Source organism: Hemitrygon akajei, chromosome 2, assembly GCF_048418815.1.
Source record: "Hemitrygon akajei chromosome 2, sHemAka1.3, whole genome shotgun sequence".
NCBI lineage: Eukaryota > Metazoa > Chordata > Chondrichthyes > Myliobatiformes > Dasyatidae > Hemitrygon > Hemitrygon akajei.
Genome location: NC_133125.1, coordinates 2,925,317 through 2,941,276, shown reverse-complemented (window position 1 = coordinate 2,941,276; position 15,960 = coordinate 2,925,317). Strand labels below are relative to the sequence as shown.

Here is a 15,960-nt window from a genome sequence, read left to right as displayed (position 1 = left end):
CGCAAGCTGAAGGTTTTGTCATGGCCCTCACAGTCCCCGGACCTAAACAATAACGAAAATCTGTGGACAGACCTCGAAAGAGCAGTGCGTGCAAGATGGCCCAAGAATCTCACAGAACTAGAAGCCTTTTGCAAGGAAGAGTAGGCGAAAATCCCCCAAACAAGAATTGAAAGACTCTTAGCTGGCTACAGAAAGCATTTACAAGCTGTGATACTTGCCAAAGGGGGTGTTACTGAGTACTGACCATGCAGTGTGTCATGTACACACAACACTGTAAAAGTATCAGCAACAATAGAACTCACTTGGAGTCTGGTTTTGCAGTTAACAAAACACTACTTTATTAGTAACTACATCATATAGTAACTTAAACCAAGTAAATCAAGAGTTAACGGTGATATGCATATATAGGTGTAGATATATAAATCCCCAAAACTACTTCAACTTAGGTGGCAAGTGATACAGTCTTACGATGGTATGTAAGAAAAGTTCAGTTCAAATGCACAGGTTAATTAATGTGAGATGTTTGTAATCTAAAGACGAATGTTGTGAGAAAGCAATTACATCAATATTCCACAGATTCCACGACAGCAATACCAAAATAACAATAACAGTAGGTTTTATCTCTAGATTTGTTCCACTCCACACACATAAAGTGCTACCGACAGTGATCTTCAACGAATATCCTTTCAACACAAGTGGTACCACACCTGAATTCAGCTACGGGACATCTCAAAGTGGTGGCCACAGGATACTCAAACAGAATCCACGTATGGATTATCACCAACAGTAGTTTATCACAAAGGGGACCATCTTCAAGGGGACCACCACCCAGGCAAGGGTCGACACTCTGGTAGATTCCACAAGGTTACTCCAATCACACAACGTGATAGCCACTTATCCAGTTCCACGACATATGAAATAACTCCAACGGTGATTTGCCACAGGGGTGCCTGTCTTCAGTGAAATACCACACCCAGACAAGGGTAAACAAACATGTGGTATTCACAAAGTTTTCCCCTCACCAGAGAACCCACTCCTGTGCATTAACTAAGTGACAATCACACTTTCGTAGCTGAATGGAAACAAACTCACCCTCACGGGCTACTTAGAGTCTCCAAACAATGATCTCTTTGTCACTAGGTTTCTTCTGTTTCAAACCTTCCTCTCCTCTCCTCCCTTCCTGCAAACTTGTTCTAGTGCACCAAACTTGTGAGAGTCGTTTGTCAGTACTCTGGATCGATCTCAACTCACTGCTTTTGGACTTCTGAAAGTTTAAACCAGTGACTGACTCACTGGTGTCTTCCATTGACCGAATCCATCTTGACTCTTTAACTGCGTGTGTCTGTGTGTCCTTGTATATTCAAGACAAGCTGCAGAGAAACCATAACATCGATTGTCCATCAAATAACTCCACCTCTGTCTCGCTCTCACTCTCACTCTCTGGAGCAGCTCAAACAGTGTCCAAAAGTCAGTCTCATTCTTCCAGTGTTTTAAAGTGACAATTCACAGAAAAAATGAACCCTAGGGGTACATAACAAGGGTGCCCAAACTTTTGTTTTGGGCCCTTTTCCTTTTTTGTTATTTTGAAACTGTAGAAGATCGAAATAAAAAAGTAACCTTGCTTAAAATATTAAAGAAATGTGTCATCTTTAACTTTATGCTTTTTAGAAATCAGGTCATCTTTTACTCGCTCTGCTATTCACAGTAACAGAAATTTTGTCCAGGGGTTTCTAAACTTTTGCATGCCACTGTATATTTACCCAGTCTTATCTCATATTTGGTTTGCTCATCACCTGATATCATCAGTTGGATGTAGCTGGATCAGATCCTTTTAGGCCCAGATCTTTATTATTAAATCTGGTTAGAAGTAGATATTTGTCTCTGCATCTGTAGTCTCGTTGTATTATGCTCTGAAAGCAGTAACTTGGAAATTTGAGGTGCATTATCACTAAATTCAAATTTTGATTTGCAGCCTCTTTGTTCCAAAATATCAAACCCGGACCTTGAGCTCTCGTGTATGAATATTGAGGATAGTGATTACATGAAATCCAGTTCCTTCCTGAATTCAACTTTTGATGATACACAGACCTTGCAGTCAAGTTTCCAAGAAAGAAAGGATGTAAAGGTTGTCTCTTCTTCAAATAATCAGAGTGACACATTAGAGCTAAGACTTCGGATGTGCCTTAGTTCACCTGCGGTAGGTGGCAAATCTTGAAAAGAGCTTATGCAGTAACTATTAAATTCTGTTGTTAACAAAAAAAACACGTACATCACTATATGTAGATTTTAAGTTTCATGACTTTTTTTTCTTCCTCTGGCTTTTTTTTCAGGCAATACAAAGCAAATATGTACCATCAGATATAGCCTGCTGTTTACATACTTCAAATGCAAGAAAACACCAGGTTTGTTGATATATAGTGTTTATACATGCTGAAATTTGTAAGCACTTGTGACTCTAAAATGTTATGATATGCTGATTTTTAAATGGTAGTACTAAGGACAGATTACTGTGATCTAGTATCTAAAACTTTAAAGTGCCACACATGGCATAAATTATACCTGGCATATTTTGTACACAACTTCTGTTGTTCCTTTGCCCACAATTCTTTATAGAATATTTCAAAGTGATTGAACATATTAGTGAAAAATCTACATGTCATAGAGTCATAGAATACTATAGCATAGAAACAAGCCCTTGGGTTCACCTGGTCCATGCTGAACCATTAACCTCCCAAGTCCCATCGACCTGTACCTGGACCATAGCCCTCCATACCCTTCCTATCCTTGTACCTGTCCAAATTTCTCTTATGTTGAAATTGAACCCACATCTGCCTCTAGAGGTGGCAGCTCGCTTCACACAGTTATCACCCTTTTCACCCTTAACTCATGACCTCTAGTTGTAGTCTCACCAAACCTCAGTGGAAAAACCCTGCGTGCTTTTACCACTCATGATTTTGTATTTCTCTATCAAGTACCACCCCCCCACTCCCCACAAATCTTCTCCGTTCTAGGGAATTAAGTCCTAACCTATTCGACCTTTCCCCATAACTCTGGTCCTCAAGTCCTGGCATCATGCTAGTAAATTTTCTTCACACTCCTTCAATTTTATTTACATCTTTATTCTAGGTAGTTGACCAAAACTGTCCAAATTAGACCTCACCGACATCTTATAGAATTTCAGCATAACATCCCATGAAGGCCAATGTGCCAAAAACATTCTTTATGACATTATGTGTTGAACTCTTGAGCTATGAGGAAGTCAGCTTGTGTTTATACTCACTAGCAGAAAAGTGAACAAAACCAGTATCCCATGGTATTACAGGAAAGATACTAGCATTGATAAAAGAAATTGGCTGACTGGCAGAAGGCAAAGAGTGGGAATAGAGGGGGTCTTGTGGGTTGCTGGTGACTAGTGAGTCAGTGTTGGGACCGCTTCTCTTTGCATTATATGTCAATGATCTGGTTGATGTAATTGATGGTTTTGTAATCAAGCCTGCGGACAATATATAAATAGGTGGAAGAGCAGGTAGAGTTGAGAGGAGAGGTGGTCTGCAGAAGGACTTAGACAGGTTAGGAGAGTAAGGAAAGAAGTGGCAGATGCACTGTAGTAAAGGGAAGTGTATGTTCATGCATTTTGGTAGAAGTAATAAAGGCGTATACTATTTTCTAAAATTTAAAAATCAAAAGTACCAAGGGACTTCGGTGTCCTCGTGTAAGGTTCCCTAAAGATTATTTTGCTGGTTGAGTCTGTAGTAAGGAAGGCAAATGTCATGTTAGCATTCATTTTGAGAAGACCAGAATATGAGAGCAAGGATGTAATGCTGAGGCTTTATAAGGCACTGGTCAGACTGCACTTAGAATGTGCTGAGCAGTTTAGGGCTCTTTGTGAGAAAGGATGTTCTGGCGTTGGAGAGGGTACAGAGGAGGTTCACGAGAACGATCCTGGGAATGAAAGGGTTAATGTATGAGGAGTGCTCCATCACTCTGGGTCTGTATCCCCACCCCAGCCCGACTTCCTGGCTTTCTCCCCGTAATCTTTGATGTCATGTCCAATTAAGAACCTATCAAGCTCTGCCTTAAATACACCCAATAGCTTGGCCTCCACAGCTGCCTGTGGTAATAAATTCTACAAATTCACCACACTCTAGCTGAAGAAATTTCTCTGCATCTTTGTTTTATGTGGATACCCCTCTATCCTGCACCTGTGCCCTCTTGTCCTAGATTTCCCCAGCATGGGAAACATCCTTTCCACATGTACCATGTCTAGGACTTACAACCTTAAAAAAGTTTCATTCTCGGAATCATTCTTGCGAACATCCTCTGAACACTCTCCAATGCATCTCTTCTTGGATGAGGAGCCCAACAGTGTTCCAATACTCAAGATGAGAATTCATCAGTGCCTTGTAAAGGCTCAGCATCACTCCCTGCTCTTGCATTCTACACCTTTTGAAATAAATGCTAACATTGCACCACCTACTCTACCTGCAAGTTAACCTTCAGGTTATTCTGCACAAGGACTTCCAAGATCCTTTGCATCTCAGAGTTTTGGATTTTTCTACCCTTTTAGAAAACAGTCTGCACATTTATTTCTTCTACTAAAGTGTATGACCATACATTTTCCAGTATTATAATTCATTTGCTACTTTCTTGACCAATATCCTAATCTATCTAAGTTCTTCTGCAGCCTACCTGTTTCCTCAATATTACCTGCCCCTCCACCAATCTTCGTATCATCTGCAAACTTGGCAACAAAGAAATCTATTCCATCATCTAAATCATTGATATACAGCATAAAAAAAAGCGGTTCCAACACCAACCGCTGCAGAACACTATTAATCACTGGCAGCCAATCAGAAAAGCACCTTTTTACTCCCACTCACTGCCTCCTACCAATCAGCCAATGCTCTAGCTGCGCCAGTAACTTCCTGTAATACCATGGGCTCTTAAGCGGCCACATGTGTGGCACCTTGTTAAAGGCCTTCTGAAAGTCCAATTATACAACATCCACTGCATCCTCTTTCTCTATCCTACTTGTAATTTCTTCAAAGAGCTCCAAACAGGTTCCTCAGGCAAGATTTTCCCTTAAGGAAACCATGTTGACTTTGACCTATCTTGTCCTGTGTCACCAAGTACTCCAGAACCTCATCCTTCTTAACAATTGACTCCGAAATCTTCCCAACCACTGAGATCAAGCTAACTGGTCTATAATTTCCTTCCTCCTTTCTTCAAGAGTGAAGTGACATTTGCAAATTTCCAGCCTTCTGGCACCATGCAACATGCAAGAGTCCAGTGAGTTCTGAAAGATCATTACCAATGCCTCCTCTATCTCTACAGCTATCTCTTTCAGAATCCTAGGGTGCAGTTCATCTGGCCCGGGTGACTTATGTACCCTTAGCTCTTTCAGATTTTTGAGCACCTTCTCCCTTGTAATAGTAACTGCACTTCTCTTCCCTCACACCCTTCAACATCTGGCACACTGCTAGTGTCCTCCACAGTGAAGTCTGATGCAATTCACTCGTTTAGTTTATCTGCCATCTCCTTGTCCCCATTATTATTTTTCTGGCCTCATGATCTGGCGGTCCTATATCCACTATCATCTCTTTTTTTTTTTACATACTTGAAAGATCTTTTACTATCCACTATGATATTGTTTTCTATCTTGCTTCAATATTTCATCTGTTCCCTCCTAATGACTCTTTTAGTTGCTATCTGTAGGTTTTTTAAAGTTTCCCAAACCTGTCTTTCCACTACTTTGTTGTATGCCCTCTTTTTTATTTTTGCTTTTGCTTTTGCTTTTGCTTTAGCTTCCCTTGTCAGTCTTGGTTGTACTATTTTGCCATTGGAGTATTTCTTTGATTTTGGAATGCATGTGTCCTACACCTTCCTCATTTTTTTTCCGAAACTCCCACCATTGCTGTTCTGCTGTCATCCCTGCCTGCATCTCCTTCCAATTTACTTTGGCCAACTCCTCTCTCATACCATTGTAATTTCATTTACTCCATTGAAATACTACTACATCAGACTTTACTTTCTCCCTAGCAAATTTGAAGTTGAACTTAATCATATTGTGATACTGTCTGCTAAGCGTTCTATTACCTTCTATCACCTCCGGTTCATTACATAACATCCAATCCAGTATAGCTGAGCCCCTAGTTGGCTCAACAACAAACTGCTCTAAAATGCCATCTCGCAGGCATTCAACAAACTTGCTGTCTTGAGATCCATTACCAACCTGATTTTCCCAGTCAACTTTAATGTTGAAATCTCCCAAGACTATCATAACATTGCCCCTTTGAAAGTTTTGTGTTGCAGAAGATTGTGGAATGGACTATTTTTATGAGAATGTGATTCCCCTTCCATAATATGTGAGTTGCCTGTACTATAGACAATAGACACTAGATGCAGGAGTAGGCCATTTGGCCCTTCTAGCCAGCACCACCATTCACTGTGATCATGGCTGATCATACACAATCAGTACCCCGTTCCTGCCCTCTCCCCATATCCCTTGACCCCGCTATCTATAAGAGCTCTATTTAACTCTCTCTTGAGTGCATCCAGAGACTTGGCCTCCACTGCCTTCTGGGCAGAGCATTCCACATATCCACCACTCTCTGGGTGAAAAAGTTTTTCCGCATCTCTGTTCTAAATGGCCTACCCCTTATTCTTAAACTGTGGCCTCTAGTTCTGGACTCACCCATCAGCGGGAACATGCTTCCTGCCTCCAGCGTGTCCAATCCCTTAATAATCTTATATGTTTCAATCAGATCCCCTCTCATCCTTCTAAATTCCAGTGTATACAAGCCCAGTTGCTCCAATCTTTCAACATATGATAGATAGATAGATAGATACTTTATTCATCCCCATGGGGAAATTCAACTTTTTTCCAAGGTCCCATACACTTGTTGTAGCAAAACTAATTACATACAATACTTAACTCAGTAAAAAAATATGATATGCATCTAAATCACTATCTCAAAAAGCATTAATAATAGCTTTTAAAAAGTTCTTAAGTCCTGGCGGTAGAATTGTAAAGCCTAATGGCATTGGGGAGTATTGACCTCTTCATCCTGTCTGAGGAGCATTGCATCGATAGTAACCTGTCGCTGAAACTGCTTCTCTGTCTCTGGATGGTGCTATGTAGAGGATGTTCAGAGTTATCCATAATTGACCGTAGCCTACTCAGCGCCCTTCGCTCAGCTACCGATGTTAAACTCTCCAGTACTTTGCCCACGACAGAGCCCGCCTTCCTTACCAGCTTATTAAGACGTGAGGCGTCCCTCTTCTTAATGCTTCCTCCCCAACACGCCACCACAAAGAAGAGGGCGCTCTCCACAACTGACCTGTAGAACATCTTCAGCATCTCACTACAGACATTGAATGACGCCAACCTTCTTAGGAAGTACAGTCGACTCTGTGCCTTCCTGCACAAGGCATCTGTGTTGGCAGTCCCGCCATTCCAGGAATTAACCTTGTGAACCTACGCTGCACTCCCTCAATAGCAAGAATGTCCTTCCTCAATGTCCTTCCTGGAATGTACTCTTCCAGTGTTGCAGATATTTAACCTGGATTGGGTTATAAGACTAAGCTTTTGTTATTGACCAGATCACAGGCATTATAGTCCATAGACATTGACCCAGATTATCTTAATAGTTGTTCACTTCTGTCCAAACTGGGGTTGGAGCTTTGCCTACTGTCAAAGTCTGAGGACTTTCACATTTATAATTGTCAAGGAGAAGGTGAATATGATCATTAAGCAATAACATTCTACTGAGATATGGAATAAAATTCACCATCATGGAATTAGTGTGGTTTTTTTTGGAGGTTGAGGAGTAAATTAATATAATTTGTTTTTCTTTTTATCTTGCATCTAAACACACATGTATGCTGATGACACAGTTTTGTGTTGCAGAAAATCATGGAATGGACCATTTTGTGTGAACATTATCCCCTCCCATAATGTATGTTGCCTGTATTCTCCAGCTTTGCGTGTTCCATTGTACTGAAACACCATCTTCAGCATTAATCAGAAACTTGACAGTTGCCTTCATATATCCTCTTTGTTAATATTCATGACACCCCGGTTTCCTTGGGCTGCATACACCTAGGGAATACACACTCTGGTCCCGCCAAATCTGTGAGGTTGGGACAACTCTCCCACCTCAAACCCCGGTTTGTGTGAATGCTGTGTGACTTGCTGTTACAATTTGTTGCCAAGAACTAACAGACTGCATGCGATTAAGGGAATTATATTTATAAAATTTAACTAAAAGATTAGTAAAGAAAAGAAAGAAAAAAATCCAAAATGGCTCTTTAAAATTAAACAGTCAAATGTGCACAAGTTGGACCTCAATTCCTCCAAAAGTCATATTCACTGATCCTCAGTAGACCTCCGCTTGCTTCATCAAATCATGGTTCCCCCACTGGGTCGATTCCTACGACAGGTTCTCTCGAGTATCTCCTCGCTTGATCTCCCAGCGAACAAAGACCCCAACTCACACCAGTGTCAAGCACACAAAAAAAACCTGCTCTCCTGATTGGATGGCTCACATCCCAAAGCACACATTATCTCTAACCGTAACACAAACACTCTTTCTACAGAAAGACCATTACTTAGGCAGTTAAACCTTTACCAGGGTGTTACATTCAGTCTCTGTAATCTGCACTCAAAATAACTTTAACAACTGTAATGTGCTGAGATGTGTGGACTAGAGCAGGAAGGCTTTTGTTCAACCTCATCAGGGAACTTTACTATTATGGATTATTGTTAAATATGATTTACATTCAGAATTGAAATGTTAATCTCTAAAATACTACAAGGACAGGAAAGAATTTTGGCAGAAACCTCTTATACACTAAGTTAACAAATTTCAGGTCACATGCCGGTGATAATAAACCTGATTCTGATTATACACTTATAGTTGTGGGTAATTGGATTTTTTCTGTAATAATTACCTGAATTGACAAAACATATGAAACTTTGTTTACTGGTTGATATCATCTGATAATGTACCAACTCTATACTCCAGCTGTATCTTGTGTTGAATGCTTTCCAATCTTCATCTTGTTTAAGATACCAGTATTTTAATTTCAATTCTTCTGAATTAAATACTTTCTCATCTTGCAAAAAATATTCACCCTGATTTTGATTAGCTGCCATGTGTTTTGGACTGGTACTCTCCTGATTATGGGGTGTAATAATATTATGATTGCTATTTCCCAAATGTACCCCCAAAAAGTTCTCTCTCTAATCCAATTTATTATTTGAATTTACTCCTGTTTCTTTCCTTTCTCTGTGGGCTAGAAATATATTTATCTAGACCATTTTACATTGCACATTATACGAATTTTTCCTCTTTCCGTTTGTCTTTTAAATATTATATATTTTCCAGCCCAGTAAGATAAATGTCTTCATTATCTTTCCCCATCTTGTTTTATGATATGGCAAGTATTTATGAGTACTAGCTGTCATCCATTACTTGTAATTTCTATGTTTCAATTTCTATCTTTTGGTTTTAAGTCAAATACTTGAACTAAGTTGTTCATTTAACTTAACTTTCTCTTCCAGATTCGAGTAATGTTTCCTGGAGGTACTTCTAATAGAATAGAAGGTATTTTGGAGGGGCAGTTCTACATGGAAGCATTAAAGGAAATGGGCTTCCATTTGTCATCCAAGTTTTTTCCACCAGCACCTCTTATGCAATCCTTCTTGCAATTGATTCTGGATGTGAGTTAAAGATTCAATGTTAGAAGTTAACTTCAAGTCTTGCCATTTTTTATTGGCAGTGGGAAAGACTAATTACCAGTTTTCCTAATTATAGGTATGTGGGTGTTACCAAGATGTGGCAATCATAAGCTACCTACAGTCTACTTTAAATTAAAAGGATGGGGCCCAAGGTTATGCCGTCCCAGCAATAGATTAACAGCTACTTCCTCACATTTTAATCTAAAATACATCTTCCAGCAAGTGCTTTACCTAGTTCACAAACTAGTCTGCTGCATTGTTCACTAATGATTTTGTCTCATTTCTGATGTGGAACGAGCTTCCTGTAGAAGTGGTAGAGGCAGGTTCGGTATTGTCATTTAAAGTAAAATTAGATAGGTATATGGACAGGAAAGGAATGGAGGGTTATGGGCTGAGTGCGGGCCAGTGGGACTAGGTGAGAGTAAGCGTTCGGCATGGACTAGAAGGGCCGAGATGGCCTGTTTCTGTGCTGTAGTTATATGGTTATATGTTGAACAGGAAAAATGCCTCCTCCCTCTTAAAACAGAAATAATGAGACCTGAAAAAATGAGTGAGGTATCTACAGTATATCAATTAATAACCACATTTATATTGCAAAACACCCCATCCCAGAATTTAATTTTACAAATATGAAATTTTATTCCTTCCAAGAGGGAAAATATGCAACTTTTTAACTTCATTCTTTTCCTTCAATCCTTAATGTACATCACAATGAGTCATCTTCCTGTAATTTGCTGCTTTACTTTGTCATATTTGTAACAAATGCACTATAAGTGAAACCGTCATTCAAGCAGAACCTCAATGACTGGATACTTTGCCAACAAATCCACTTTAAGAAATTGTACAAGAAAAGAATACAGGTTTCCCCCGCTATTCGAAGGTAGAGTGTTCCTATGAAATGGTTCGTAAGCCGGAATGTGGTAAGGTGAAGAAGCAATTACCATTTATTTATATGGGGAAAAAATTGTGAGTGTTCCCAGACCCAAAAAATAACCTACCAAATCATGCCAAGTAACACATAAAACCTAAAATAACAGTAACATCTGGTAAAAGCAGGAATGATCTGATAAATACACAGCCTATATAATGTAGGAATACTTTTCTGCAATTATTGCAGCACTGTCCACCGCAGCGAAAATCTCACGCAAGCGCTCTTGGCAGCACTCGCGGCAAAAGCACATGATGCAAGCGCTCCCGGCAGAAACACACAGTGCAAGTGTTCCTGGCAGAAACACTTTTTCCAGTAACCTTTAAGCTATGAAGCTACCAAATAACACAAAGATACACAGCCTATGTAAAGTAGAAATAACGTGCGTCCAGTGTAGTTTCACTTACCGGAATTGAGAAGAGAGCGAGCACACTGATGATGGTGTGTTAGGCTGAGTCGTCAGAGGTTGGGGTGGTGGGAGGTAGAGGAGACTGCTGTGTCATCTCATTGTCATCTCTTTCCATCAGAGCAGGCAGGCCACCTTCTTCTATGTCTGCCTGCCTCGATGTCGAAGGTTGAGTTTCGTCGTCTGCTGTGGCTGATGTGGAAGGCTTGAAAAACGACAGTATGCTTGACTGCTTAGCCTTGCACATTTTTCTATCATACATTTCATTGTAAGCACTCAAACCATCCTGCAAATATGCCTTAAACCTATGTACCCTTTCAAAATTAAAGTCATACTTTTCTGCAATCATTGCAGCATTGTCAATCGCATCGAAAATCTCACGCAATTGCTTCCCATTCAGTTCCTGGAAGTCTTCACTTTCGGGCCGTTCGCTACTGCGTTTGGCTTCAATTTTTATACTTTCCTCTTCATCAGCTCGTCATCTCTCAGTTCTTGGTCATGGGATGCCAAAACCTCTTCAACATCATCTTCGTCAACTTCCACAAACCCTTAGCCAAACTCATTAGTAAACACAAAGTACACTGTTGAGCCAAACTCACTATATCCTTACTTTGTTCACCACGATCGAAACGCTTAATTATGTCTAGTTTTACGCTGTGTAACACCCTTGTGCGCTCTTTTAGGCTTTTCCAATACCTTAGAACTCATCTTGCTAACTGATGCACAAAATAAATCGACATAAAGCACAGATGCTCACAGGCACGTGTTTAAGCAATGCCAGCTAGAATGCAGTTCCGGTGGAGGAGTTTGGCGCGCTGCCTTTTTCGTAACAGTGAAAACACCTTCTGTTAGCAAAAACAGGTAACTAATGTAGGTCTTCCCTAACAGCGAGTTGACGTAAAGCAAACATTCGAAAAATGGGGGACACCTGTAACAAAAGTTGTTAACAAATTGGTACAAATTTCAGATCCCTGTCAACTTGATGCAAATTGCATGTTATTATTGCACTTGATTCTTTTATTGTTTCCACTTGCCAGCTCCAATTGTACATTTTCTGCTCCTCAAAATCAGGAAATAATGATGACATCATAAGTAATGTTCGTCATCAGGTAGTCATCATAAAATATTTTTAAAAATTCTGGAGATCTGTTGGTTTACTGTACACTGTCCTCCAACCAAAATCACAGAAGTAATGGCTACAGTTAAACTCTGATAATCCATCATCCTCCATTTTCAAAGGAACAACTATTATGTTTCCAACAATGATTCATTGATTTTGGAGACCTTCTCAGTGTTCTTGGGAAAAGGTAAAGCAACAACACAGCCACAGGATAGAGTAGTGTCCTTTTAGAATGGAGATGAGGAATTTCTTCAGCCAGAGGGTGGTGAGTGTGTGGAATTCTTTGCCGCAAGCAGCAGTGGAGACCATGTTTTTATGTATATTTAAGGCAGAGGTTGATAGATTCTAGGTTGGTCAGTGCATAAATGGAAACAGAAAAGGCAGGTGATTGGGGTTAAGTGACCTAATTCTGCTGCTATACCTTATGGTCTTATGGACCCTGATCATCTGCTCAAAAGCAAAAATAATGCTGCTCTGAAGTGGCAACTTTTTATCAACACAACTGTTCAAATGTTTGAAACTGTTGAAAAATAGCCGTCTCAATCTTCTGCACTTACTAAGATTCTAGAGGCAACCCAGTGTTGCTTTTGGCCTCTATGAGGAGGAGTCCAGCAGGAGATTTTCTATTGTCATGCTTACTTGCTATGCAAGTATAAATTATTTTGTTGCATTTAGACGACTTTAAAGTTTTGGGTGTTTTTTTTGTTTTAATGTTGGAATTTTTACCACCTTGCATGTAGGCATGCCAGCAAGACCAACATTTAATTAATTTAATTTAACAATACAGTGAGAAGTAGGCCCTTTGGACCCTTCGAGCCACAGCACTCCATCAACCCCTCAACCTCAATTTAACTCTAAGCTAATCACGACAATTTACAATGACTAATTAACCTACTAATTGGTACATCTTTGGACTGTGGGAGGAAACCGCAGCACCTGGAGAAAACCCATGCTTTCCACAGAATGTTGCCGGAATTGAACTCTGATCTCTGGAGTGCCTGATCTGTATAGCGTTACATTAACAGCGAAGCTACCATGCTGCCCGTTTATTGCACTAAGGTCCTTTTAAAAGTGATGGTGAGCCACATTTATTCAGTCCTGCAGTTTTTGTGGAGGTACTCCAATGATATTGGTTATTGGTTAGGAGTATTCTAGATTTAGAGATACGGCTATTCCTCCTTTATTGGGTCTAAGTTGGGAAGGTGTCTGAATTGGATAGAAGTAGTAATTTGAAGATTTTCCCTGCAACCGTTTCTCAATCCTCTTTGGAAGAGGTTGTGAATCTGTAAGCTATTGTTAGGTAATCTGGGCAAGTAATTTACACAAAATGCTGGAGGAACTCAACAGGCCAAGCAACATCTATGGGAAAAAAGTACAGTCAATGTTTTGGGCTGAGACCCTTCGGCAGGACTGGAGATAAAAAGATGAGTAGATTTAAAAGGTGGGTGAGGGGAGAGAAACACAAGGTGATAGTTGAAACTGGGAGAGGGAGTGATGAAGTCAAGAGCTGGGAAGTTGATTGGTGAAAGAGGTACAGGGTTGGAAAAGGGGGAGTTCAATAGGAGAAAACAGAAGGCCATGGAAGAAAGAAAAGGAGAGGGGAGGAGCACCAGAGGGTGGCGATGGGCAGGCAAGGAGATAAGGTGAGAGAGGGAAAAGGGATTGGGGAATGGTAAAAGGTGGGGGGGGGGGGGGGGCTATTATTGGAAGTTCGAAAAATCAATGATCATGCCATCACCAATATACAGGAGGCCACACCAGTATCACTGGACATAGTATTTGACACCAACAGATTCATAGGAAGGATTGTTTGGGCCCCTGAATGGTAGTGAGGGAAGAGGTGTAGGGCAGCTGTAGCACTTGTTCCACTTGCAAGGATAAGTGCCAAGAGGGAGATCAGTGAGGCTAGATGAATGGACAAGGGAGGCACGTGTGGATCGATCCCTGCAGAAAGCAGAAAGTAGGGTTGGGGGGGGTGGGGTGGGAGGAAAATGTGCTTGGGGGTAGTCCACATAGCTGTGAGAGTCTGTGGGTTTATTATAGACATCATTTAGATAAGCTATATCAGTGAGACCTGATGTAGATTGGGAGACCGTTTCATTGAGCACCTGCACTCCATCCACCAGAAGAAGCAGAATCTCTCAGTGGCAACCCACTTTAATTCCATTTCTCGTTCCCATTCCAATATGTCAGGATGAGGCCATACTCAGGTTGGAGGAACAGCACCTTATATTCTGTCTGGGTAGCCTCCAACATCATGGCACGAATATCGATTTCTTGAACTTCCAGTAATGGACTCCTCCCCCTTCACCATTTCCCATCCCCTTTTCCTTCTCTCAGCTTATCTCCTTTCTTGCTCATCGCCTCACTCTGGTGCTCCTCCCACCTTTTCTTTCTTCCATGGCCTTCTGTTCACTCCTTTTGGACTCCCTTTTCTTCAGCCCTGTATCTCTTTCACCAAACAATTACCCAGCTCTACTTCATCCCTTCCCCTCCTGGTTTCACCTATCACCTTGTATTTCTCTCTCCCCTCCACCACCTTTTAAATCTATTCACCTTTTTTTCTCCAGTCCTGCTGAAGGGTCTCAGCTTGAAATGTTGGTTGAACTTTTTTCTATAGATGCTGCAAATAACATTGAATGTTATTTGCTACTTACCTGCCTTACCTAGATGTTCCTAGCTTTTGCTTCATGCAGGTATGAGCTGTTTCATTTGCCACAATGTGATCTGCAATCAATAGCTAATAATCCCATTTCCAACTTTATGATGAGAACATGGATATTGAAAACTTCCAACAGCCATTTGTGTATTTGTTATGTTGCCTGCATTATTGAAGTATTTCCACCCCACCCCCGGATGCCCTTAATCTTCAATTTTACTCTATCTCTTGATATCTCGCTGTGTCAATTGCTGCCTTAATGTTGAGGTCAGACTCCACCTGTCATCTGTGCTTCTGGAGCAAGAATGTAATATAAGAATGCAACCAATGACATCTTCTATCACTTTGACAATTTTGTGATGCTTAGTGAAATTAAATTTATCTTGTATTTTGTGGTCAGTAGATATCTGGACAGTGTTAGGCAGATCTACTTTTGTAATGGCTTGGAGCTGGATAATTTTTAAAGCACAAGACTTCTTTGCTTACAGCCAGGATATTGTCTGATACCATAACTTTTGGTGTATGCAGTTCTTGGTATCATATAATTGAATTGCAATAGCAGTACCTGAGATGTATCATTCACTCAGCAGTTCTGACTGAACGTGGTTGGAATTGCTTTAACCTTGTTTAAATGCTGGCTTTATAAACACTGAGGCAATGGATTTACTTAGAGTAGATGAGAGGAGAAATGATAGAGGTATACCCGATATTAAGAGGAATAGATAGAGTGGACAGCCAGTGCCTCTTCCCAGGGCACCACTGCTCTATACAAGAGGACATGGCTTTAAGGTAAGGGGTGGGAAATTCAAGGGGGATATTAGAGGAAGATTTTTTACTCGGAGAGTGGTTGGTGCGTGGAAAGCACTGCCTGAGTAAGTGGTGGAGGCAGATACACTAGTGAAATTTAAGAGACTACTAGACAGGTATATGGAGGAATTTAAGGTGGGGGGTTATATGGGAGGCAGGGTTTAAGGGTCGGCACGACACTGTGGGCCAAAGGGCCTGTACTGTGCTGTACTATTCTATGTTCTAAATCTCCTCTGATCCCTTTCTATGGTTTCCACAGCGGAATGCAGTTGAACTGGTGCTGATTGTCTTCAACTCC

The 15,960-nt window shown here is 40.7% G+C and overlaps 1 protein-coding gene across 1 annotated transcript in view; it reads left to right on the top strand.

The window, feature by feature from the left end:
- slf1 (SMC5-SMC6 complex localization factor 1) overlaps positions 1-15,960 on the top strand; it is a 151,666-nt gene that overhangs the window by 65,866 nt on the left and 69,840 nt on the right. Inside the window, exons 6-8 of the mRNA XM_073066417.1 lie at positions 1,973-2,197; positions 2,331-2,402; positions 9,566-9,724. Coding sequence (XP_072922518.1) covers positions 1,973-2,197; positions 2,331-2,402; positions 9,566-9,724 — 456 coding nt within the window. The remainder of the gene's footprint in view (positions 1-1,972; positions 2,198-2,330; positions 2,403-9,565; positions 9,725-15,960) is intronic.